The sequence below is a fragment of the Lampetra planeri genome, chromosome 4 (genome assembly GCF_965212315.1).
Source record: "Lampetra planeri chromosome 4, kcLamPlan1.2.h2, whole genome shotgun sequence".
NCBI lineage: Eukaryota > Metazoa > Chordata > Hyperoartia > Petromyzontiformes > Petromyzontidae > Lampetra > Lampetra planeri.
This window is the reverse complement of record NC_136110.1, coordinates 886007-908496: the sequence shown is the minus strand read 5'-3', so window position 1 is coordinate 908496 and position 22490 is coordinate 886007. Positions and strand designations below refer to the sequence as shown.

The 22490-nt window shown below is 52.2% G+C and overlaps 3 protein-coding genes and 1 non-coding gene across 4 annotated transcripts; 2 read left to right on the top strand and 2 right to left on the bottom strand.

Annotated features, from left to right (window-relative positions):
- Nucleotides 1-264: 264 nt before the first annotated feature.
- On the top strand, nucleotides 265-10776 carry LOC144717531 (M-phase inducer phosphatase 3-like). The gene is made up of 10 exons (XM_078592926.1): nucleotides 265-576; nucleotides 2719-2795; nucleotides 3106-3157; nucleotides 4699-4752; nucleotides 5360-5492; nucleotides 5801-6190; nucleotides 6357-6419; nucleotides 6994-7229; nucleotides 8158-8269; nucleotides 9065-10776. Exons 1-10 carry the CDS (start codon nucleotides 479-481, stop codon nucleotides 9212-9214), a joined length of 1365 nt encoding a protein of 454 aa, XP_078449052.1. The 5' UTR covers nucleotides 265-478; the 3' UTR covers nucleotides 9215-10776.
- Nucleotides 10777-10829: 53 nt separating this feature from the next.
- Nucleotides 10830-16052, bottom strand: LOC144717533 (uncharacterized). The gene is made up of 3 exons (XM_078592929.1): nucleotides 15794-16052; nucleotides 12992-13687; nucleotides 10830-11014 (listed from the first exon to the last, which is right to left on the bottom strand). The coding sequence occupies exons 1-2, from the start codon at nucleotides 15831-15833 to the stop codon at nucleotides 13128-13130; spliced, it is 600 nt and encodes a 199-aa protein (XP_078449055.1). The 5' UTR covers nucleotides 15834-16052; the 3' UTR covers nucleotides 10830-11014; nucleotides 12992-13127.
- On the bottom strand, nucleotides 12125-12321 carry LOC144718264 (small nucleolar RNA SNORA74). Its single transcript, XR_013585306.1, has one exon. It is a non-coding gene; the product is annotated as a small nucleolar RNA SNORA74 (small nucleolar RNA).
- A 63-nt stretch (nucleotides 16053-16115) lies between the features above and the next one.
- On the top strand, nucleotides 16116-20108 carry EXOSC1 (exosome component 1). The gene is made up of 8 exons (XM_078592930.1): nucleotides 16116-16209; nucleotides 17037-17155; nucleotides 17964-18038; nucleotides 18173-18261; nucleotides 18374-18407; nucleotides 18548-18598; nucleotides 19056-19137; nucleotides 19588-20108. Exons 1-8 carry the CDS (start codon nucleotides 16182-16184, stop codon nucleotides 19692-19694), a joined length of 585 nt encoding a protein of 194 aa, XP_078449056.1. The 5' UTR covers nucleotides 16116-16181; the 3' UTR covers nucleotides 19695-20108.
- Nucleotides 20109-22490: the final 2382 nt, after the last annotated feature.

Below are 22490 nucleotides of genomic sequence, written 5' to 3'. Positions count from 1 at the left end.
GCAATAAACGTTCCGTTGAGTCGGCACGTGGCGGTGTTTCTAACTTTAAATAAAATTTATTTGTAAAAAAAAATGTTTTGTTCAAGTCCCCCCCCCCTCAACCCGCTGAGTCCACTGCCCTCCAAGTCCGGGACGCCGCGCGTATTATCGCGCACGCTCATTGGCCGGCGTTGTTCCCGCCCCTCGCGGATGCGGGGCTCCGATTGGCCGAGGGGATTTTGCGCGGAATTTTAAAAAGGGATGACGTCAGCGCGTCGGCGACGCGAGACGTCGGTGACGCGGCGCGCTGGGCGCCACCCTCCCGCTTCCTCCTCTTTAAAGGCACAACTGCAGCTGCAGGTCGCTCTCTGCACGCTCCCGACGCGTTCCGCCTTTGTCCACCAGCAGCCTCGGTAGACAACGAGGGGCGGGAGGGGGTAGGAAGTCGAGGAAGAAGAAGAAGAAGGGGACGACGCCTGCTCAAGGGTTGCATAACGACATGGCCGAGTTGGCGAGTGCGCACCCGGGAGACGCGAGCCCCGCGCGGACCTCCGTGGTCGGCCACCTGCCACGGGATTTCATCTCTCTGCAGTACAGGTTCGTGGTGACCCCCTCTGTGATCCCTAAACGAGCCCCCCCTAAACGGGGCCCTCTTCCATCAACTTCATCAAATGGGGGTCACATGCCCCCCCACCGCTCTCCGTGCGCATCTGTTAAGCGAGGCCTACCTGGGCCTCGGCCTTGCGCGAGGCCCGCGCGGGGTTGTTGTTGATGGTGCTGCTGTTGATGATTTGGTGATGTTGCCGTGGTGATGTTGGTGTGAACATGGTATTGTGGTGATGGTATTCGTGATCTTGATGATGGTGGTGATGATGTGCTGAAAAATTGTCTGGAATTATTTTACCCCGTCCACGCACCGTGCACGATTCCGTCAACCGTACACATTTGCGCCCTCTGTGCCTTTTTAATGTTTCTGTGACTTCATTTGTAATTGTGCCGTGGGCAATGTCAACGTAACCTGCCCGAGCCGACAAAGTACACTGACTATTGTGTTGAACATTGATTTTAAGTTTGTGTGATGTCGATTTCTCGCGGGACGCCTTTCCATTGTCCACCTCGCCACGGCGCGAATTAAAAGCCCCTCGACACAATTTGTCAATCGCACCGCGTGTGGCCTTCGGGGGGGGAAACTATTTAATCGGCAATGAGCCCATTTTCATGCCCTATTCGTAGACGAATATCCTTTGTTAATAATTTTTGAAAATGTATTGTGAAATTAACGCGTTTGTCTTGAAAGTTAATTTGTAATGGGGTTGCTTTCATCGCACTTCTCGATTGGCACTTGGTGCAAAATAAGTACAGCACAACACGCACGCATTCATACGCCTACTTAAAAACTGGATCATCGGGCCCATTAGTATCACCAAGTGCAGTCTCCCAACTCCCATCGACCACTCTTCTCTCGGGTCACTGTTAGCTCTGAACTAGGACCATTGCCCGATATGTGGCCTATGTTATATATTTCCTTTTTAGGCTACAAACATACACTTGTAATTGACGACCGTGATGAATTCTCTTGTTTGTTAATCGTGCACGTGCACCACTGCCATCGCAGCAGCAGCATCATCAACAGAAGGGTTTGTTAAGAAAAGCTAAGTGAGCTTGGTCAGGCCCAGTCGTGGCTAAAATGGATGGCCGGTGGGCAAGGGTTACAAATCGGTCGCAGCCAGCGTAGGGATTGCAGTTTAACACCTAGGAAGAGGATTTCGCGACCAATTTTGTTAATAAGAGGATTTATTTTTTGGGTTAGATCGCGTAAAATATAAATGTGCCGTTAAACCTGCCACCACCATACACAGATAATTATTTAGGTTTGTCATGTTAACAAAATATGAGAATAGGTTTTCCCATTTTTTTTTCTTGCAACAAAACAGGTGTTAAAACACCAAACTTTTGAGCCTGGTCTCAACGGTGTTAGGCCTTTTGGCCTCCTCTGGTTTAACGCCATTTGAGACGAGGCTCCAAAGATAGGTGTCCGGTGTGGACCAATCAGTTTAAAAGACAATACATATATTATCAGAGTACATTTTTTTGTTTTCATTCTGACCACAAGTATTGCGATTAATGTAGACATGATTTCTTGTAAAAGGTTTCAGTTTGGTGTTTTAACATCTTAACACCTGTTTTGTTGCCAGAAAAAAAGGGGAAAACATTCTCATGTTTTGCTTACATGCAAAGCAGGTCCCATGATGTAGATAAACAAAACATATCAATTAGTTACTAGTGTGTTGGGATTGCACACAAGAGGACGTCCCCTTGTGGAGCTCATGGTGCAGTAGTTGTATGTGCAGTATGTATGTTGAACCTCTTTCACGGCTGGGCTGCTTGCTGCATCACGCTCACCATGATGGCTTTGGGGGTGGAGGAGGACTTCATCCATCGGTAGATACTTCATACCTCATGGTTACTTACAACAATTTTATCCAAATTTTGCATGATCTTGGATTTTGCTCGTATTTTTTTTTTATTGACTTCAAATTTGCATTCGCCCCTACAAAAATTGGGGGAGGATGATTGACCATTGAGAAATGTGAGTGATCTAGGGCAGAACATGCCATGGTGAAATGGGAAAATGGCTGATCAAGCCTAGTAACAAAATGGCAGCCAAAGGAGGGAAAATGTACATGGATGTGTGCACATGTGTTGCATATCTAAACACTTGTGTGTTGTGTGTGTCAGTCATTTGACCCCAAGTAGGCAAGAAGACCAGGAAATTGTACCGCTCTGCAGCTTCTCCCCGGATTCTTGGGACTCAGGTTTGTGTCTGATCGCATGCATCTTTCCCCCCTCTAAATCAACCCCCAAAACGCTCAGGGTCTTGGTGCATCTGATTCAAGGACTGGGAATCTGTTAAAAAGAGCTGTATAGCTCATTGGATTCATCCAGTATAAATACATATTCTGATTCTGCAAGGGTTGGTGGGGGGTTCACAATGATCAATGAGAAGCAAGTTAAGACAAACCAATCCCGTGCCATTTTAACTTGTATGATACCCTTTTGAACCCTCTCCCCTTTGGGACCCCAGGCATGCGGTGCAACCCCCCGTGTTTTGTTTTCTCGTCACAGACTCCTTCCTTGGGTTCCAGAGTCCCCTGGGGATACGAGCAACTCGCGGACGGTGAGTGGGAGATGCAATTGGTAGCGAGTTAACTCTCTCGCCTGGTATGCAGGAGGTTGTGGGTTCAATCCCGACCCTGACGCCTGAATTTGCACGTTCTCTCCATGGTCCTGTGGATTTTTCTCTTGAGTCCTCCGGTTTTTCCCTCCATTTAGAAACACGTGTCTAGATTATTTATGCCACTTTGTTGAGCTATCATTTGTAGCCAGGTCACTTCTGAAAAAGTGCTTTATAGCTCCGTGGGCTTTATCTGGTAAAATAAAATAGTTTAGTTTACAAGAAGATCCAGAGACATCAGAAGACATGGAGAGGAGATGGTGAGGGGTGGACATGGAGAGATGGCAACACACGAGAATACGTAGAGACATGCAGAGACGGATGAAGAGACTGAAAGCCGCATAGACACAAAGAAATGGGCGCACAGAGATGCTAAGAAACACGGATGCTCAGACACTCGCACAGACAAGTGGAGATGTAGAGATACACCTCGAAGCAAATAAACAGATGGAGAGATGCACCCAAAGAGGTGTAGTTTAGACTCTGATATCAGACTCCTACACACAGTCACACTTGGATGCAGAGACAAGGATAGACGCTTCGATACACACACGGGGGGACACGTGCCGGGAGAGATGAACAGATGGAGACAAACACAGGGAGATATAGACGCACAGGGAGACGCACAGGCATAGAAACAGAATGACAGATGCCCAAAACACGCAGACAAAGACAACACACACATTCATTTACGCATAGACGCACACGCAGGCAGACGCACACATTTGGACAGAGGTAGATGGACACACAGATGGACACGTACAAAGATCCATGGACACACAAAGCCTCCTCCCATCTGTCCCTGCAGCTGCTCTCTTAATGAGCTGTTACCAAAGCGTGGGGGGAGGGTGGTGGGGGGAGGGTGGTGGGGGATGGAGGGGAGGTGGTGGGCCCACGAGTTCCAGCTGCTGGTCCCCCATCTCCTAGAGGGAGCCCTGTTGGAATGCAGGTCCCATTCAGAACCTCCTTGGCAGGGCGAGGGGTCACTGGGAGGCACAATGGGGTGGGCGTGGACGAGGCAGATGGCACGCGTGCGCGCGCGTGTGTGTGTTCGCAGACCCCCGTATGCACACGCTTATACACGCTTTAGACACGCGTGAAGATGTGCACACGTCTACATATGTGTGCGCGCTGACATGTGAGCAAGTGTGCTAGCTTGCTCGCATACATACTTGTACAAAGACCCCCCATATGGCCTTGACAGTGCTGTTAGGCACATGATAAAGTGGGTGGTCAACACCACGCCTGGCCGCCTTTGTCTCTCCAAGCTAATGTTTACACATTGCACTAGTTATTAATTTAAGGCGAAGTCGACCTAGGGGAGGCTCGGGACCGGTTCAGATAAATGTTATTGGTGTTGGCTGTGAGTGGGAATCCAACACGGGTCACCGGGTTTGTAGCACAGCGTTTTGCGCTATACTACTGCTCTAAAATCGTGTGCACACTTTGACGTGACTTCATCTCCCTCGTTATTCTCCCATCAGGAGCAGCTGCCGGGGTGAGGAGAACATGGAAGAAGAGGTGGTAGTGAGGAGGAGGTGAGCATCAGTTTAGTAAGGGCAGTGTTGTGGTGTACGAGTGGGGCGTGTACGTAATTGGCGTGCTTCCTGTGGTGCATGTGATTAGTGTGTGGCGTGCGTTGTAAGTGTTCATGCTGCATGTCTGTTGTGTGTGAACGGTGTACTCAAAAGCACACAGCCTAGCACAAGCGCTGTGGTGATATCACAGTGGCGAATGGCGGCTGTTGATGTTGTGATTGTTGTATGCATCTGTGGTGTGTGTGCGCAAGTGGTGGGCTTATGTGAATGGTGGGTGCATCTGTGGTGTGTGTGTGTGCGCACACACACTTTGCTGGGACCCCCCCCCCCCCCTGTCCAGGCTGGGTAAAGGGCTGCTTGAAAGAGATCTCTGTGAAGGGGTCTCTAACTGAAAGCGACAGCAGCAGGTGCTCTGTACTCGGGCTTCCTTTGTGAATGAGGGGGCCAGTGAGGGGGGGGAAGCGGATGGGGGGAGGGTGTTTGGCTTTGTGTGGGAGACTCTGGAGAAACCACACACACAAGGGGGAAAACGAACTGGGCTCCGCACGGATGGATTCAAGAATCCATCGATTCTCCAACTGTGGATCCCACCGTCCCCCCTTCCCAGGCGCAGGAAAATGGACTATGGAACTCCCACGCCGGTGAGCGGCACGGAGAGCCCGCTTGCCCCGCTTGCCCTGCTCACTCAGCTCACCCCGCTTGCCCACAAGCTGCAAGACGTCAACAAAGAGAACTGCCAGGTACGGGGTCAGGTACGGCAGGGGCAGATACAGCAGTGAAGCAAATGGCAATAGCTGCAAAAACAAACGCATATATATTAGTTTCCCTTTGATGTGCTGGCTTACAATATTCACCGATACCCAGTGTTGCCTGTTCACTCTGACTGGTGGCTAATTGTGGCGACTCGCCGTTCACCCTCGCCACTGCTGGCTCACTGCTCGTCGTGGTCTGTCTCTGCCCCCCCCACCTCCGCCCCCCCTCAGTCAGGTAGGCTTCAGCGCCGGCTCATGTCGTGCCTTCTGCACCCCTCTCTCCCTGCCGTGTTCAGGTTCCCCCCAGCATGGCGAGCCTCTTCACCGCACCCATGGTGTCGCCGGCGGCGGGGATCTTTCACCCGACCCCGCCGCCTCCCTCCGGCAGCGGGGGGCTGCAGTTGTGGAGGGGGCCGCGCATCCCTCTGTCTCCCCTCACCCCCGGCGACGGGTCGCCCATGGGGTGCCTCAAGCGCCCTTTGCACCGGGCGAGCACGGCCGAGTCGCTGACGCAGAAGCGGCGCCGTGCGATCGCCCCCTTCTTGGTGCCGTCGGCGCCGCGGTCGCCGTCGGCGCCGTCGCCGCCGCCATTGAAGGCGCCCACAGGAATGTGGGACCATGAGGCTGTGCAGCAGGCGCTGGACGCGTGTCTGGACGAGGAGAAGATGTTGGGAGATTTCTCTCGCGTGAGTGAGAAACTGCCTCCCCCCTGACTCCCACCTAACTTCCTGTCCCCCCCCTCCACCTCGCACCACCTGACTGGCTGCACCAGCTGACTGAGGCAGGGAGTCTCTAAAAGTCATCGGCTAATTCCCTGCGTGCCCCCCCCCTCCACCATGCCCCTCCCCACAGCCGTGTTCGCTGCCCACGGTGTCCGGGAAGCACCAGGACCTTAACTACATCACCCAGGACACGGTGAGTGATGGCACACATACCGCACCGCCGCCACACCCTGGCAATGCCGCACCGCAAAATATTGCTCCCAACACTGCACCATATCGTCAGATCGCGGGATTGCCACAACGCCACAATAAAATGTCGACGCCACACGCATGCATAACGCCAGACATCGCCACGCTATTACACCACAGCTCGTAGTGTCTGTGTGCATGCTTGTTTATCCGTGCATAGCATGTACATGTATCCCAGTGTGCTGGTGCATGTCCGTCCATGCGTGTATTTGTGGGTAGCTGCGTTTGTGTATATACAGTATATGTGCTTGTGTGGGGAGTGGTGGGGAAGTGGTTATCGCACTGTGCTATGAAGCCGGTGACCTGAGTTTGATTCTCGTTCATGGCCAACACCGGTAATGAATATTTTAATCGGTCCTGGGCCTCCCCGAAGTCTACTCGGCCTTTGCAGTGTGTAAACATCATCACTGGGGAGACAGACGGCTGGGCATTGTGCTAAACCCCTCGTGTGCCGGCCTCCGCTCGCTAACAGCACCAACAGTCTGTTAATGTTTTATTGGGGATCTTTGCCTGTGTAGATGACCGCTCTGCTGCAAGGGGAATTCTCCGGCTCCGTGCCGCGCTTCCTGGTGCTCGACTGCCGCTACCCCTACGAGTTTGAGGGGGGCCACGTGCGGGGGGCCCTCAACATCTTCCGCGAGGAACAACTCGTGCAACAGCTGCTGCGGGGGGCCCCAGCCCCCAATTCATCGGCGAGCGAGCAGCTGGTGCTCGTGTTCTACTGCGAGTTCTCCTCCGAGCGGGGCCCCCGCCAGTGAGTGGCCCCTCTCCACCCAACCCAACATTGGCAACTGCGCCGCACACCCACGTCCGGAATAAACGCCTCGTTCGAGACGCAAACAGCACCGCACCTCCTGGCTTTAATGATCCTACTCGAAGACGCTGGACCACGTAGTTAACTGCTGTAGTCTAATCCTTCAATGGAGGAACAGCAAAACTACGCGAGCTCTCCTGAAGCCCTCTCATCGTGACCAGGAGACCTTGACATTGGCACCGAGCACCTGAACCATATTTCCACTGCAAGAATAGAACCACATCCCCATCAATGCCACACTTACATCTTTCCCCCCAATACCATTTTATATCTGTGCCTGCCACTACCATAGATACCACATACTGACACCAGCCTATAAGAACGGTGATCCCTTCCCTTGGGTGTCAAGGTGGAGCTGTACCCTGGCTCGCCAGGAAAAGGTGCTACAGCTAAAATGAGGACTCCACCTGTGCAGGATGGGGTGTTGTCTCCCCCTTGCACGCGTTTTCTCCCACATGTATACTCAATAATTGGCCGATAACACCATTTAATATGGAGGACTGCAGAGCTTGGGCAGTTGCTGGCGTCAGCTCACCGCGTGGCTGCTGCCTTCCCGCTTGTCTGTGCTTCCTCCTTGCGTCTCAGAGTCGTTTTCTCCTTGAGAGCGAGCGAATGACTACCACGGCGCGTTACAAGTTGAAATTTATATGAGAATGTTTTCCCATTTTTTCTGGCAACAAAACGGGTGTTAAGATGTTAACACCAAGCTGAAACCTTTTACAGGGAATCATCTCTGCATTAACCACTACATTTATATTTTAAACACGCCCACATTGTCTGCGAAGGCGACGTAGCTGGTATCACTGCGGCAGGTACGGTCCTAATGCTGTGTGTGTGCGTGTGCGCGTGTCACGCCGCGTGGCTGCAGGTGCCAGACTCTGCGGCGCATGGACCGGGAGGTAAACTCGTACCCAACCCTGCACTACCCGGAGATGTACGTGCTGCGAGGGGGCTATAAGGACTTCTTCCCACACTCGCCGGTACAGGACTACAACCACCACCACCACAGCCATCACCCTTCACCACCCTCCACCACACTTGCCTACCACGAGCGCCATCACATTCATTCTACCATAACATCACCATCACTTTCATTCTACCATAACATCACCACCACATTCATATAGATAGGGTTGCCAGCTTTTCCACGGTAGACTAAACTGCCATAAACACCCTGACCACCATCACACCGAACACCACCATAAACACATTAACGCGACCATAACGTCACCAACAAAAAAGCAACTCGTGCAGAAGCTCAACTGGAGTGTGGCGTTGCAAGAACGTGGAAACAAATGAGGTGTTCATCCAGCAGTGGATGGAACATGTCTCGTGATAGATATTTATGCATATAATTTTTGGTTTGTTTTTCACTTTCTGAGCGCAGGGCGCAAACCATCAATTGGCCAGTAGCAAACAGCACTTTCAAAACTGCAATAAGTGTAACACGTTCTTTGAATTGCGTAAAGTTAATGTTATAAGAGCTTGGTAGGGTAGGGAATGAAACGATAATGGATTAGCAGGTGACTATTGGTGAGCACGTGACTGGAGTGAATTCATATAAATGCTCCCTAATACAATTATTACTTTTCTACCGAGGAGAGGCTCGCTGAGTCTCAACACTTTAAGGATGGTCCTGCCAATTGTTTGCAGTTGGGGGGGCATATGACATAGCTGCTGTTTAATCCCAATTGAGTAAAGTGATATGAAAACAATGAAGCACCGTTGACGGTCTTGACAAGTACTCTCTGTGGTCCCGTGTTTGTGTGCGGCAGGACATGTGCAACCCCAGCGCGTACCGCCCCATGCGGCACCAGGATTTCAAGGATGAGCTGCGTCGCTTCCACAGCAAGAGCCACTCATGGGCTCACACGCGGCCCCGCAGCACCGCTGTGGCGCTGCTCACGCGCATGCACACCACCTGAGGCCCACACTCGTCGAGCAATTCGGGGGGGGGAAACACGAAGGGACTGCAGTGCTCCGACTCGGTTATTCCATAAGAGGCCTGGAAAACTCCCAAGAGAAGACCTGGTGGCTCGATGAGGCATTCTGCGATTCTGCGAGCGACGGGGCAACTTGGGACACCCAGGGAGTTGGAGGAACAGACTCGGGAACTTTGAGACCCAGGAGCCCCATGCGTGGCATTGGAACTCTCAAGCGACCCAGGGACTTGATGCCTCTTCCCACTGTACAACAGCCTTGTCAGGGCCATGCTGAGCCAGCCCAACGCGGCACCAGGTGCTGGGGTAGGTTTTCCCTGCTAGATTCCAATCTTTTGCTGCTGACATCACGAGCTATCTATGCTCATGTTGTGATCAAAACAATTAACTTGGATCCTGCTCGACCCCCAAGCCAGATTCAAGATGTCTTGCGAAACCAGTTTAAGAATGTCTCTGGCTCTACTTCAAATAAGATGGCGGAAAACCACCCATATCAGCAGGGCCTCACTGACGTGTCTCTGATGCATTCATGGATCAGGGGCTACAAGAGAATACCTGAGGGGGGGGAGGGCTGCTGCTCTCCCCTCTGCGTGGTGTGGAGCTCATGTGCTCCTGGTGCTTCCATCTTAGGAATGGCTCTGCCAGTATGTGTGATCGTGTAGTACGAGTGAACTTTGAATATTTTAATTTAGGACTTGTGATAAATTGGTGTTATTTTAAAACCCAACCATATCTGATCCTCTGAGTGGTTAACTGCTTTAGTGTGGGTGACATGGTTTTGCGATGTGTTTTATTTAGGATTTATTGCTGTAGTAACATTGAGACCAGAACGTTTGAAAATATTTAAGGTGCCAGCATGTGATTAGGAAGTGTAACTGACTGGAGTGGTTTCCTCGAATTTTAAGGACCAGAAGTTCGTTTTAATTTATTTGCTGCAATAGGCCATGGTACTAGTTTTCAAAGTAAATTTTTTAAAAATGTTCATGACTTATGGTGGTGAAGGGCCATTTCCGGAAGTGGTCATATTTCTAAGGCCATAGTTTGAAATGTTAAAGGTGAATTGTTTGCATGTAGCTCAAATGGTTATGATTTGTATTTTGAATTCGTATTATGGCTGTTAATATACTGCAGTGTTATTTTCCTCCCCTGAAACCACTTTACTAGAAATGTGACATTTAAAGGGTAGGTTATTTTGGGTACAAGTTTTTTTTATATTTTTTTTTAATTCAGGCCTGTAACGCCAAGTTAGTGGTTTCCATTACCTCTTGTAAAGAAGTGTTACTTTATACAATGCAAGTGCCTTTTGCGGTTTAGCAGAGGCTAGTGGTTTAGTAGTTGGGTTGTGTAGGTGTGGATATTCTGTTAGCCTGCTTAACTGTTAGTTGGCTTTGCGATTGAATTAAGTTTACTTTAGCTGCTAGTTTAAAATTAAGTTTAGTGCACACCTGTCAAACAATCTACACTGAACATGTTTCACCTTTATGGCCCAACAATCCCTTTGTGCACACCAACCCCTACCATAAACTGTAATAAATATCACACCACCACTCCCTGTTCTTGTGACTTAATCAGCACTCCACAACTCAGGGCCAGACAGAACTTCACAAAAATCGGCTTTATTGAAACCAAAACTCAGGCTCATGTAAAATGTCTCATTCCTCAAGTTTGTACTGTTACCATATTTGCATAAATCGTAGATAATCTAATCAATGCAGAAACTTCAATAATAAATCCTTTGGACCCAGCAGCCACAGGGGTAGTGGGGGTTTCCTTCCCCTCCATCACCTGCAACACAGGAGCAGAAACAACTTGTGGGACATTGCCTTCAGTTTACTTATTCTACACAAGAAAGGTCAAGTTAAACTGAAACCTAATATGAAGCTAGATTGTTTATCAGCATTGATTTCAGCCAAGCCTGACAGGAAAATGAATACCAATACCAGACCTTTGGTTTCTTTCAAACAATCTGGAAGTTACACTCCCAGAAGGCAAGTGCAGCACATTTTCTGTAAGCTCATGGCTGCGTGTTCCCCTTGGTACACGTTCAAGAATCAATGTTTTTCAATTGGAGAACTTAATGTGATTACCTTGTTCCACCAGGAAAATCCCTTATGGTGAGCATCTCGTTTGCAAGGTCCAGCCTATACCTAGCGAACAAGCAATATTTACACGTGTCCAGACTGCTTGTGTTTATTGCATTGCAAGGGCCCACAGCTTTAGGGTTAGGCCTGTGGAAATTGCATGTTATACGTAAACAAGACAGCGAATTGTAGCAGTTATCACCCTGAGCTACAAACCCCGCAACCCGAGTTCAATTCCCACTCACAGCAACGATTATCTGAACCGGTCATGGGCCTCCACCTAGGTCGACTCGGCCTCAAATTAGTACCTGGTGCAGTGTAAATATCCCCACTGGGGAGACAAAGGCGGCTGGGCGGTGCCAGTTACCCACCCCCTAGAGTACAGTTCCAGGCCTTAATAGGTGCTCGCCAACAGCACTTGCCCCAACAGTCTGTTAAGTTTCGATTTAAAGCTTTCAAGACTGCAGAGATTCATCTTCTTGGTTCTTTCGGTAAAGTCACGTAGAAGGGAAATAATAAAATTTAATTCTCACGACGTTTCAGCCACAACACAAGCAGCCGTCCTCAGGTGAAGAACAGGGCTGTCGGAAAGACAGCGTCCGAATGAACATCACCAAGCTTGGCAGCGTATATTTAAGCTGGGTTAGAGAGCACCTTGACAAAGGAATTTGCATGGAAAATTAATTTTCCATATGCTAAATTCGTGAGAATTTTATTTTATTATGTTTCATTTTTATTATTTCCCTTCTACGTGACTTTACCAAAAGAACCAAGAAGATGAGTGTTAAGTCCACACAGGATGTCATCACGTGGTTTTGTAGGCGCGCTGACTAGGGCGGGGCCGACGGCGCGAGCCCCGCCCACTCTCGAGCAGGCCCCGCCCCCCTGCCCCCCACTGCCCCCGCGTCAAGACGACGAGAGGGAGCGGGGGAGCCTTGGGGGGCCGTTGCTCTCCCAGCGGTGTAACGCCGAGCCAGGCACGGGAGCCCGGGCGGCTGACTAACCACTGGGTTACACACGCAGCACACCGTGCCGTGTATATTGTATACAGTATACACATTGCATTGTGTACAGTATAGTGTGTGTATATTGGGCGCCACGATGACGAGATGTTACCTCGCCTGGTATACAGGTGATCGTGGGTTCGATTTCGATCCTGACGCCAGCATTTTGGGAGCTTACATGGCGCTGCAGACTTGTTTGCACGCTCTCGCCGTGGTGGCATGGGTTTTCCCCTCCACATTTAGAATCAACATCACGCGTTTAAGAGTATTTGGCTGCTAAAGATGTCCACAAGATAAGCAAACTTCTTTGAGATTAACAAACTCAGCGGGCCTTACCTGCTAAACAAAAATAGTTGATCGAGATTCTCGCAGACCACTTTGGTTACACAACTGTGCACGTCTGTCGACTGAATAAAGGACTCGACAATTGCGCAGAGCTGACCGCTAGGTGCTCCACTGACCGTCCAATAATGGTGGCATGACTGGTTCAGTCACGATGCTCAATGGCCCTCGACTGACCCCTACCTCTGTACGGATTTAACAATGAACCTGGATATTGGTCGCGAAAGCCGACGTGTTAAATCGACCCGGCTGGTTGTCCACTGGCCCCATCACGGACAATTGGAGCTCATCCGTGGCTCTAAATGGGCTCCACCCAGACTCCACGGCACGCTTACCTCTTCCCCGACTCCTGCTGGTTTCAGCTCTCGGCCCGCCAATCCTTGTCCACCCCTCTCCTCCGCTCGCTCACGGCTGGATGGATGAGATGTCAGATGTCTGGAGTTTGTCTCTCAACGATGGCCGATCACACATCTAGACGCCGAGACCCTCGGCGCCACCGGCACCATCACCGCCATCGTCGGCCGCCACTCCCGGAGCCGCTGTGTTCGGGTCGAGCCGGCTCTGGGGCGACCCGCTGTCCGAGACCGGCAGCTGCCTCTGCTGGTCCTCCTGCTGCCGCACCTCCCCCCCCTGCTGCCACCGCAGGTCCTTCTTGATGTGGTCCTTCATGGTGGACCGCGGCACCCCGAGCTCGGCAGAGCGCTTCCGCGTGGACTTGGCGGGGTAGCGGCGCACCGACTCGGCCACGGCGGCGCACGTGGCGCGGCGCGTCGAGGCGCGGCCGCAGCGAGGCAGGTCGCGCACCGAGCCCGTGGCGAACGTCTTGCGCTCCCACTTGAGCAGCGACGCCTTGGTGGGCGCCGCCTCGCGACCGAAGCGCGCCACGAAGCGGTCGCGCAGGCCCGCGAGGGTGTCGCCCGTGTGGCGGCGCTCGTGCACCCACACGCTGGCCACGAGGCGCTCCTCCACACTGTAGGTGCTCGTGTCCACGGCGGCGGTCGCGTTGGCCACACCCTCCTCCTCCTCTTTACCTGCGATGTGAAACGTTACAAAGATAAACAGTATGCAGTGTAACGCGCGTACACCAAACTGGGTGGAACCGGGACGGAGGGGAAGAGCTAGCAGAGAATGAATGGCTTGACGACAAAGACTGGTGCCAGAAAGACGGGCGTATTCGCACAGGACTAAATGAAAATTGGTGAAATGTGCAGTGGACGCCTACGGGGCTATCTGCCCATTGATCGCGATGCTCGTGGACTTTCGCGACTGAAGATTATGATTTATACTTGAGCGTTTTTTTTGGGGGGGGGTCAGATCGTAGAAATAAAGTGTCGGCAGCGCTCAAACACCCGACACTTAATGGCGCGTGAACGTGACCAAGTTATATTCTTGGTGCTTTCGGTAAAGTAACGTAGAAGGGAAATAATAAAGCAATAAAATTATCACGTTTCGATTGCAACACAAGCAATCATCATCAGGTGTGAAAAAGCCACAGCAATACATTTAAAAAAAGTGGCGTTTTTTTTCAAATTTTCTTGCTGTGGTTTTCACACCTGATGATTGCTCGTGTTGCAATCCAAACGTCGTGATAATTTTATTTTACGTGACTTTACCGAAAATACCAAGAATAACACATTCCTGCGGAGGGAGCTGGTAGGAACGTTGGGTTGCTCGGTCATTGGCCAGGGTCAACGGCGGCGTGGTGTATTCCGCAAATATGCCCGACTGTGAGGGCGGGCACAAGCCGGCATGAGTAGGTTAAACGTTGAGTTTTATAAGGGCACCACGGGGTGACCAGCCCCTCCCCACCCAGCCCCTCCCCACCCAGCCCCTCCCCACCCAGCCCCTCCCCACCCAGCCCCTCCCCACCCAGCCCCTCCCCACCCAGCCCCTCCCCACCCAGCCCCTCCCCACCCAGCCCCTCCCCACCCAGCCCCTCCCCACCCAGCCCCTCCCCACCCAGCCCCTCCCCACCCAGCCCCTCCCCACCCAGCCCCTCCCCACCCAGCCCCTCCCCACCCAGCCCCTCCCCACCCAGCCCCTCCCCACCCAGCCCCTCCCCACCCAGCCCCTCCCCACCCAGCCCCTCCCCACCCAGCCCCTCCCCACCCAGCCCCTCCCCACCCAGCCCCTCCCCACCCAGCCCCTCCCCACCCAGCCCCTCCCCACCCAGCCCCTCCCCACACAGCCCCTCCCCACACAGCCCCTCCCCACACAGCCCCTCCCCACACAGCCCCTCCCCACACAGCCCCTCCCCACACAGCCCCTCCCCACACAGCCCCTCCCTGCACGACGGACGGACACAATAATCCCCTGTGGGCTGGTGTAACCAGGAGGTTCCTACCAGTATGAATCCCTGCAATCACGAAAGCTTTAAATCGAAAAATGTGACAAAGTTAATTACTGCTTCAGCAGCACCACCTAATATTGGGGGAGTAATCTTACTTTCCAACACACCGGTGAGCTGAAAATTAATATTCTCACGTTGGTTTGCTTGACTTTAATTAGCCGTCGGATGGGGGGTTTACACTCGACTCGGATGAGACCAAACTACGCTTTTTTATTGCCAAATTTATGGGCATTGCCCGAAACGTCGTTTTATATTGGGACCCAATCAGGTATCCACGTAAATTAACTCGGGGCTACACGTGGGCCAATGCCAACCCGGGTCTCCACGTGGGCCTACCAGGGTCTCCACGTGGGCCAACCCGGGTCTCCACGTGGGCCTACCCGGGTCTCCACGTGGGCCTACCCGGGTCTCCACGTGGGCCTACCCGGGTCTCCACGTGGGCCAAGGCCAACCCGGGTCTCCACGTGGGCCTACCCGGGTCTCCACGTGGGCCAACCCGGGTCTCCACGTGGGCCAACCCGGGTCTCCACGTGGGCCAACCCGGGTCTCCACGTGGGCCAACCCGGGTCTCCACGTGGGCCAACCCGGGTCTCCACGTGGGCCAACCCGGGTCTCCACGTGGGCCAACCCGGGTCTCCACGTGGGCCAACCCGGGTCTCCACGTGGGCCAACCCGGGTCTCCACGTAGGCCAACCCGGGTCTCCACGTGGGCCAACCCGGGCATCCGGTGGTTCCACTCAACCCTGGCTAAGAAGCGACTCAATTCTAGCTCCACAAAACAACTCACCCTTGGCTCCTCGTGGCTGCATCTTGGCTCCGCGCGGCATCGTCCTCAATCACTCTAATTTATTTGAAAAACAAAAGGCATTTTATCACAAATGTGGCCCCTGATCACTTCCCGCGGTTGCTGGGCGAGCGCCTACGTGCGGGATAGGGGGGCGAAGCGGCCCGGGCGACGAGGATGGACGCGGATGGTGGAGCCAGATCCGCCCCGCCACGAACTCAACCGCACCGCGCCATCTTCTCCCCGCTCGCTTCCTCCAGCAGCGCCCACTCCCCTAAATAGGATTCCGCGCCGGTGACGTCATTCTCAAGTCTGACCAATCAGCTGCGCGGTCTTTGGGCGGGACGCTGACCAATTAGATCGCTCGTTTGTTCGAGGTGGCCGTTTCAACATGGCGGCCCCCAGGGCGTGCATACCAGGTGTGTTGTACCGCGTGAATTGCTTTTGAGAGCGATTTGCTCGCTCCACTGCTGGATGAATTCCCCTGTACGCCGTGTCGGTCGTGGGCGTTGTTTGACCGTGTTCCGCTATGTTACTCGGTGCGGATTTGGTCAAAGGGAGGCCCAGGTAACGGTTCAGATATCAATCGCCAGTGGTGTTCGCCTTGGCCCAGGCATCGAATCACGGCCGAGTTAACAGCGCAGTGCGCCACCACCCCCGACACGATGACAATTACTCAACGCGATTTAATACACGTAACATTGTACGGCGGGCGTGGTGGCGTAGTGGTAAGCAGACTGCATCTGAAACCCGGCGAAATTGAGTCCCTAGCCGAGCGTCAGTGGCGAGTGTAGCAGCTGAACCGGTTCTGGGCCTACCCTGCACCACCAATCAGCAGCGTGGTGGTGAGGGGAACACACAACCCCGTGACCGACACGGCGAGCAGGGAGAGGCCCTCATCAGTGGATTGAAGAAGGGTCGTGAATTAAACTTGTAATTGTTTTGATTATACAATAAAGTAGTATAAATATGCATCATTGTAGACTTAAACGATTATATATATACACTGTAAGTATACTCCCGCCAAATTCGCGCAGAATAACATTAAAGCGCTTCTCTCGCATCTACACAACTGCGTTGGTCTCGGGCTGTTCAATGCCAGTGTTATCATTTAATGAGAAAAAAACTTTACTTTAACATTACCATGATATCGATTTCGTGCTATGTGTGACGTGATGCATACAGCTCAGAGCAGTTTGAGTGAAACGCGTTAAGTCACATCACTTGTGCCGTGTATCCCATCCAGGTGAGCGCCTGTGCAGCGCGGAGGAGTGCAGGGAGGGCAGTGGCACCTACTCCCGCCACGGGTACCTTTTCGCGTCCTTGGCTGGGTATGGGCGGCGACGAACCGATGATTGTGGCTTGGTAAGTGGCAGTTTCGGCTAAGACCAGTGCCGAGTGACTTCTCTATTTTATTTGTGTTTTCAGCAAGAGTGCAACAATTAAATGCACCGGAGCATATACAGTTACACAAACCGATACTCGAAAAGGTGGTAGAGATGTGCACTGACTGTGACCTGCAAAGTGGGGACCAGGATGGGGGGAAAAGGAAAAGAGAGATATATATATAAACTGGTCTTGGTTTTTTTTCACCAACCCACACTGACCAGGGTGGCAAATGAGGGTCAAACAACTCCCATGACTTGGTGTGGGGAGGCCTTAATTCAGTAGTGGATTGACAAAAGAACTTTAAATTATGTTTTTCATTTACACAAACAACCTTTATCCTCTATTCCAACAGCCCAATAGGACCCAAAACAAGCCTCTAGCTTTCTACTAAAAAAATCCGTTGACACCAAATCCTTCGTTCAATGCGGGGCTGTTTCAGCCAAGAGCTAGACAAGAGTGAGTGAGTAGGTAGTGAGAGTGAGTTAGTGGGGAGAGAGAAGACCACACGTGAATAGTGAGAGAACCCTTGCCAATTCCCGGCACTTGCTTAACTCGCTCATCTTTTGGCGGAAAGTGTGCCTCGTATCATTCCCTATGCCGACGACTCAGCCTCACATGGAGGTCTGGCATCCTTATGATAAAAACTCGGGGTGCGGTTGTGATGGACGCCACATGCTGGCCGCAGCCTGCCACACACCCCTCGCCTGCACTCAGCGGAGAGCGCACGAAGGGGGAGCAGGCCGGGGTCCTGACGATGTTGACCGAGGTGGTGATGTCTCCACAGCTGCCGGTGATGGAGGTGGTGCGCGACACGAACACGCAGCTCGTTCCTGAGATCGGCGTCGTCGTTACGGGAAAGGTCAGCTCCGACTCGGCATGGCGGTGGTGGTGATGATGGTAGTGGTACGGATGTGGTGGCCATGGTGGAGTGTTATAACCCTAACCATGCTTATCTTAACCCCTGTACCCTCCTCCTGATTCCCCCGTGTCCAGATCAGCAGCATTAACCCTCGATTTGCCCGGTGCCAGATCCTCTTTGTGGGGTCTACCCCTCTTAAGGGCATCTTCCGGGGGACCATCCGGTGAGTGTCTCCTCAGCGGCCCTGGCACCCACTGAAAAGCATGCTTGAGTCGGTCACACGGAGCCACCCACTGCAATGACCGACATCCCTCGATGTTTTTTTTTGTTTCAAGGAAAGAAGACGTTCGAGCGACGGAAAAAGACAAGGTACAGGCGGCCGTCGCCGAGCTCCGTCGCGGTGGCACATGGGGTCACAGGGTCACCTGGTCACCTCACTTGAGCGATTAAAGAACAATGTTCTCCACGTGATCTGCCAACCTTACCTAACTTTGATCTTGTTGATGCAGGTGGAAATCTACAAATCCTTTCGGCCCGGAGACATCGTCCTAGCACGGGTGGTATCCTTGAAGCGCCATGCGTTTTGTCAGCGCATCAGATTTACGTCGCTGTAGTTCTAGATGAGACTCAATCATGTTTTTTTATTATCTGCTTGCAATGACTCTTATGTTTTGGTAAAAAAAGTGATATCCAGAAGCCGATATCACAACCACTTCTGAGATGCCTTCAAGTGCCTTCTGAGCCATAAATATAACAGGCCTTTCCCACCTATACTGCTTACAGGGAGTAATTCCATCATTTCAAACTGATGTTTTTTAATGCTCGGAGCTGAAATTTAGCCAACTTTCATGTGATGTTTATTGTGCAGTCATTGGTGACTGGGCTCAGACCATCAACTCACTGCACTTGAGATCCCGGTTTAATCAGAGGCAGTTGTAAACCCGGACTCGAACCCAGGTTCTCGGTGGTGATGTTCACGACGTTGTTCGTTCCCTGACTCGGCGGAACTGACTCAAGATCTCACTGGGCGACTCGCAATCCTACTTGCTGAGCACTGCCGAGAACGAGCTGGGGGTGGTAGTGGGGCACAGCGAGGCAGGTGAGGTCATGGCACACGCGCTCGCATACGGCATACAGACCACGCTATACTATACAGAGACTAAGGTCCCCCTTATAGCCTCAACGGGTTCTTGGCAAAAGTGCCGTTAGCGAACACTTATGAAGGCCAACACGTATCACGAGGGGGTCGTGAGGCTAGCAAAACGCCCGGCCGCCTTTGTTTCCTCAGTGGTGATATTTATACACCATGCCAAGTGCTATTTAAGGCTGAATCGACCTGAGGCTCAGGACCATGTCAGACTTTCATCACTGATGTCGGCCATAATTGGGATTCAAACTTGGTTGCCTGGTTCTTCGTGCGGCGTGCAAACCACGGCACTGCCACTCCCATATGACACTCGCACACAATCGCTGTAAAGATGGACATAACATACCACCTGATTTAACATCTGCAACTCTGACCCTGGTGACCTGACCCAACCTCTTCTAGGAGCGCAAATGGTGCCGATCAGCTGGTGCGAGATGCAGTGCCCCAAGACGCACGCGAAGGAGTACCGCAAGGTGGCACGGGTGCAGCCCGAGTACCTGCAGACATGACCACATCGGCACTGGCAGCACACCAGCATCACAGGCACCCCAGTGCAGCCACACCAGCTATGCAAGCACACACACCAGCGCTAGCACACACACAAGCACCACGCCCACACCAACCAACATCAATAACAGCTGTCATTGGCCACTCAATGATGGTGATGTCCCAAGAGTACCTGTGCCAGGCTAAGTACACCCACAGCCCTACCAGCAGCGCAGGAGCAACAGCCACCATTCGCCACAAAGTGGTGGTGACGTCAAGATAGCATTCGTCCCAGGCGAGCTGTACTTTGCTGCTACACAGCACAGGCACACACCAGCACACCCACAAGAGCACACTGGCTCACACCTTAGTGAATACCAACACGTTTACAGTCATTGATTTTTTTTTATCTGTTAAATAAACATGATTCGATTGTTGGCCTGTCTTACATGTGAATCCATATCTCTCTTGCATAGTTTCGTGCTGTGAAGGGCAATTGCCTGAAACGTCTTCCATTATATACTTGTTCTCCTTATGGCAGTATTACGGAGGAAAGGATTTGTTTGTTACGTGTAAATGGCAAATATTGGGAGACCCTGGTTGTGGAAAAGGGAGAGGGGTTGAGTGTGGGGAGCGACGTTGCACGCGAGTATTGATGCCAGGAGCGATGGTCATAATGATGACAGTTTTACCACCACCACAACAACCGTCGTTTTGCATACCACGTATATCTTGCAAAAGAGCGTGCAGATCAATTGGTTAAAATCTGATTCTAAAGTTCATGTATCTTATCACACCCCGTCAGAAGGCCCTCATCCAGCAGTGGCTTGACACGATGGCTGTGCACGTGTACGTTGCACGTCTTACCCTGCCCGGGCGTCCTTTCTCCGTGGCAGCCCCCTGACCGTCTGGAATGTGGCCACCATCATCCCGATGCTGCTGCACCTTCATAGCGGCGGCAGCAGCAACCTCGTTCACTTTTTCCCCGACTTATCGGAGACACTTAAAGGTCCGCCAACCTCTTCCCCCTAAGAGTCGCAGTAATTTGTTGGCGGAAAGTAAAACCACGCACGTGAACCGTTGCGATCATTGGCACCATTAATATTAAATAATTGCTGCTGTGGAGAAATGTGGTTACTGGAATAGGTTATTCTAAATAAGTAAATTGTTATTTTGTCTCGTGTAAAGTTTCGTGTCGACCAAGACCACTATCAAACACAACAGGGCCCTTGCCTGTCCAATCTGGCAGTTCAGCATTGAAGTGAAGCCGACTGCTGATGAGGCACCAAAGGTTGCAACCGGTCCACTGCGTTGAACCAATGCTGCTGAAATTATGCACTCTCCCCAGAAGGCCGTGGCTGATGGGATGTGTTAAAAAAAGTTATATTTTATGTGGACATACGAGTGAAGGAAGCGACTTGTCTGTTATTTTATGACATTCTAGGTTCAGTTTTTTAAATAATCCGAATATTTAAACTGGAGGAATTCGATGAGCTATTAAGCTCTATTTCAAAGATGTCCAATCCACCTGAGAAGCGTTCTTAGAATGTGCTCACTACATCAGCTTTGCAAACCTGACAATCTTATCGGGTGGTAGAGGGTTCACAACGTGTCGCATAAAATCAAAAACACGTGGCCTCGCCCAGAAACAAAGGGATTTGGTGACGCTGCGTTGGCGGGCGTGCACAGCCAACAGCACCAACTCGACAGAACAGGCGCCGTCTCAGGTAATTTGGCCTCTTTACAGCACACTGATTTAGCTTACCTGTGAACCCATTGTATCAGTGTCCTGCCGTATTACACACCAATTCAGACCTTACTGGTCACCCCGTGCCCTGATAAATCTCAACGTTCATCCTACAAAGGCCCATCACAAGGGAGAAACACAAAAAATAACACTTTTGTTGTTGCCTGCATTGAAACGGCTGTACGCCGCATGGAGTATGAAAAGTCAAAATCCCTGAACAAGAATACGGAGTAAACCGCATGGGTTGACAGCGATAAATTAAAGATGAAGACTGCCCTTGTTTACACCATGGGTCCTCATGAGAATTATATTCAATAGTGAATAGTTACCAACTGGTATGGATTCACGTGTTAGTCACTCGCAGGATCAACATAACAGGCGACGTTTCGGGCAGTGCCCCTTTCACACATAAGTCCACGAATGCGAATCTTTCGTAGTTGAACCCTAAGAAGCCGCACGAGGGTTGGGATGGGGGCGGAGTCTGCGCGGCCTCGCGCGTGTCAGCCCGAGGCGGAAGTGTCGTCACGACCCCCGCGCACGTGCCCGTGACGTCACACACACCCCCCCTCGTGACCCCGCCCCCCCCGGGGGCTCGCGGCGCCCGAGTGCAAAACAGAAGGGGGGCAAGGCCGCTCGGTTTGGTAGGCAGTGAGAGAGGGGCAAGGCCGCTGGGTTTGAGAGGCAGAGGCAGTGAGAGGGGCAAGGCCGCTGGCTTTGAGAGGCAGTGAGAGAGGGGCAAGGCCGCTGGGTTTGAGAGGCAGCGAGAGAGGGGCAAGGCCGCTGGGCTCGGTAGACAGGCAGTGAGAGAGGGGCAAGGCCGCTGGGTTCGAGAGCCAGGGAGAGAGGGGCAAGGCCGCTGGGTTTGAGAGGCAGTGAGAGAGGGGCAAGGCCGCTGGGCTCGGTAGACAGGCAGTGAGAGAGGGGCAAGGCCGCTGGGTTTGAGAGCCAGGGAGAGGGGGCAAGGCTGCGGGGTTTTATAGGCACGGCGAGCTATAAGGGGCAATGCTGTGGTGCTGTATAGGCAGAGCCAGGAAGAGGGGGCAAGGCTCTTAGTTGCCGGGCAAGGCTCTGA

What these genes read in the sequence shown, in the direction of transcription:
- LOC144717531 (XM_078592926.1), top strand. Translation starts at nt 479, where the DNA reads ATGGCCGAGTTGGCGAGTGCGCACCCGGGAGACGCGAGCCCCGCGCGG. An exon ending in GAGGTGGTAGTGAGGAGGAG is followed by an intron (nt 4,753 to 5,359) that starts GTGAGCATCAGT and finishes CCCCCTTCCCAG; the next exon opens with GCGCAGGAAAATGGACTATG. An exon ending in TGTTGGGAGATTTCTCTCGC is followed by an intron (nt 6,191 to 6,356) that starts GTGAGTGAGAAA and finishes CCCTCCCCACAG; the next exon opens with CCGTGTTCGCTGCCCACGGT.
- LOC144717533 (XM_078592929.1), bottom strand. Translation starts at nt 15,833, where the DNA reads ATGCCGCGCGGAGCCAAGATGCAGCCACGAGGAGCCAAGG. An exon ending in GCAGCCACGAGGAGCCAAGG is followed by an intron (nt 13,688 to 15,793) that starts GTGAGTTGTTTT and finishes TTCACATCGCAG; the next exon opens with GTAAAGAGGAGGAGGAGGGT.
- EXOSC1 (XM_078592930.1), top strand. Translation starts at nt 16,182, where the DNA reads ATGGCGGCCCCCAGGGCGTGCATACCAG. An exon ending in GCGTCGTCGTTACGGGAAAG is followed by an intron (nt 18,039 to 18,172) that starts GTCAGCTCCGAC and finishes CCCCGTGTCCAG; the next exon opens with ATCAGCAGCATTAACCCTCG. An exon ending in GAGCGACGGAAAAAGACAAG is followed by an intron (nt 18,408 to 18,547) that starts GTACAGGCGGCC and finishes TTGTTGATGCAG; the next exon opens with GTGGAAATCTACAAATCCTT.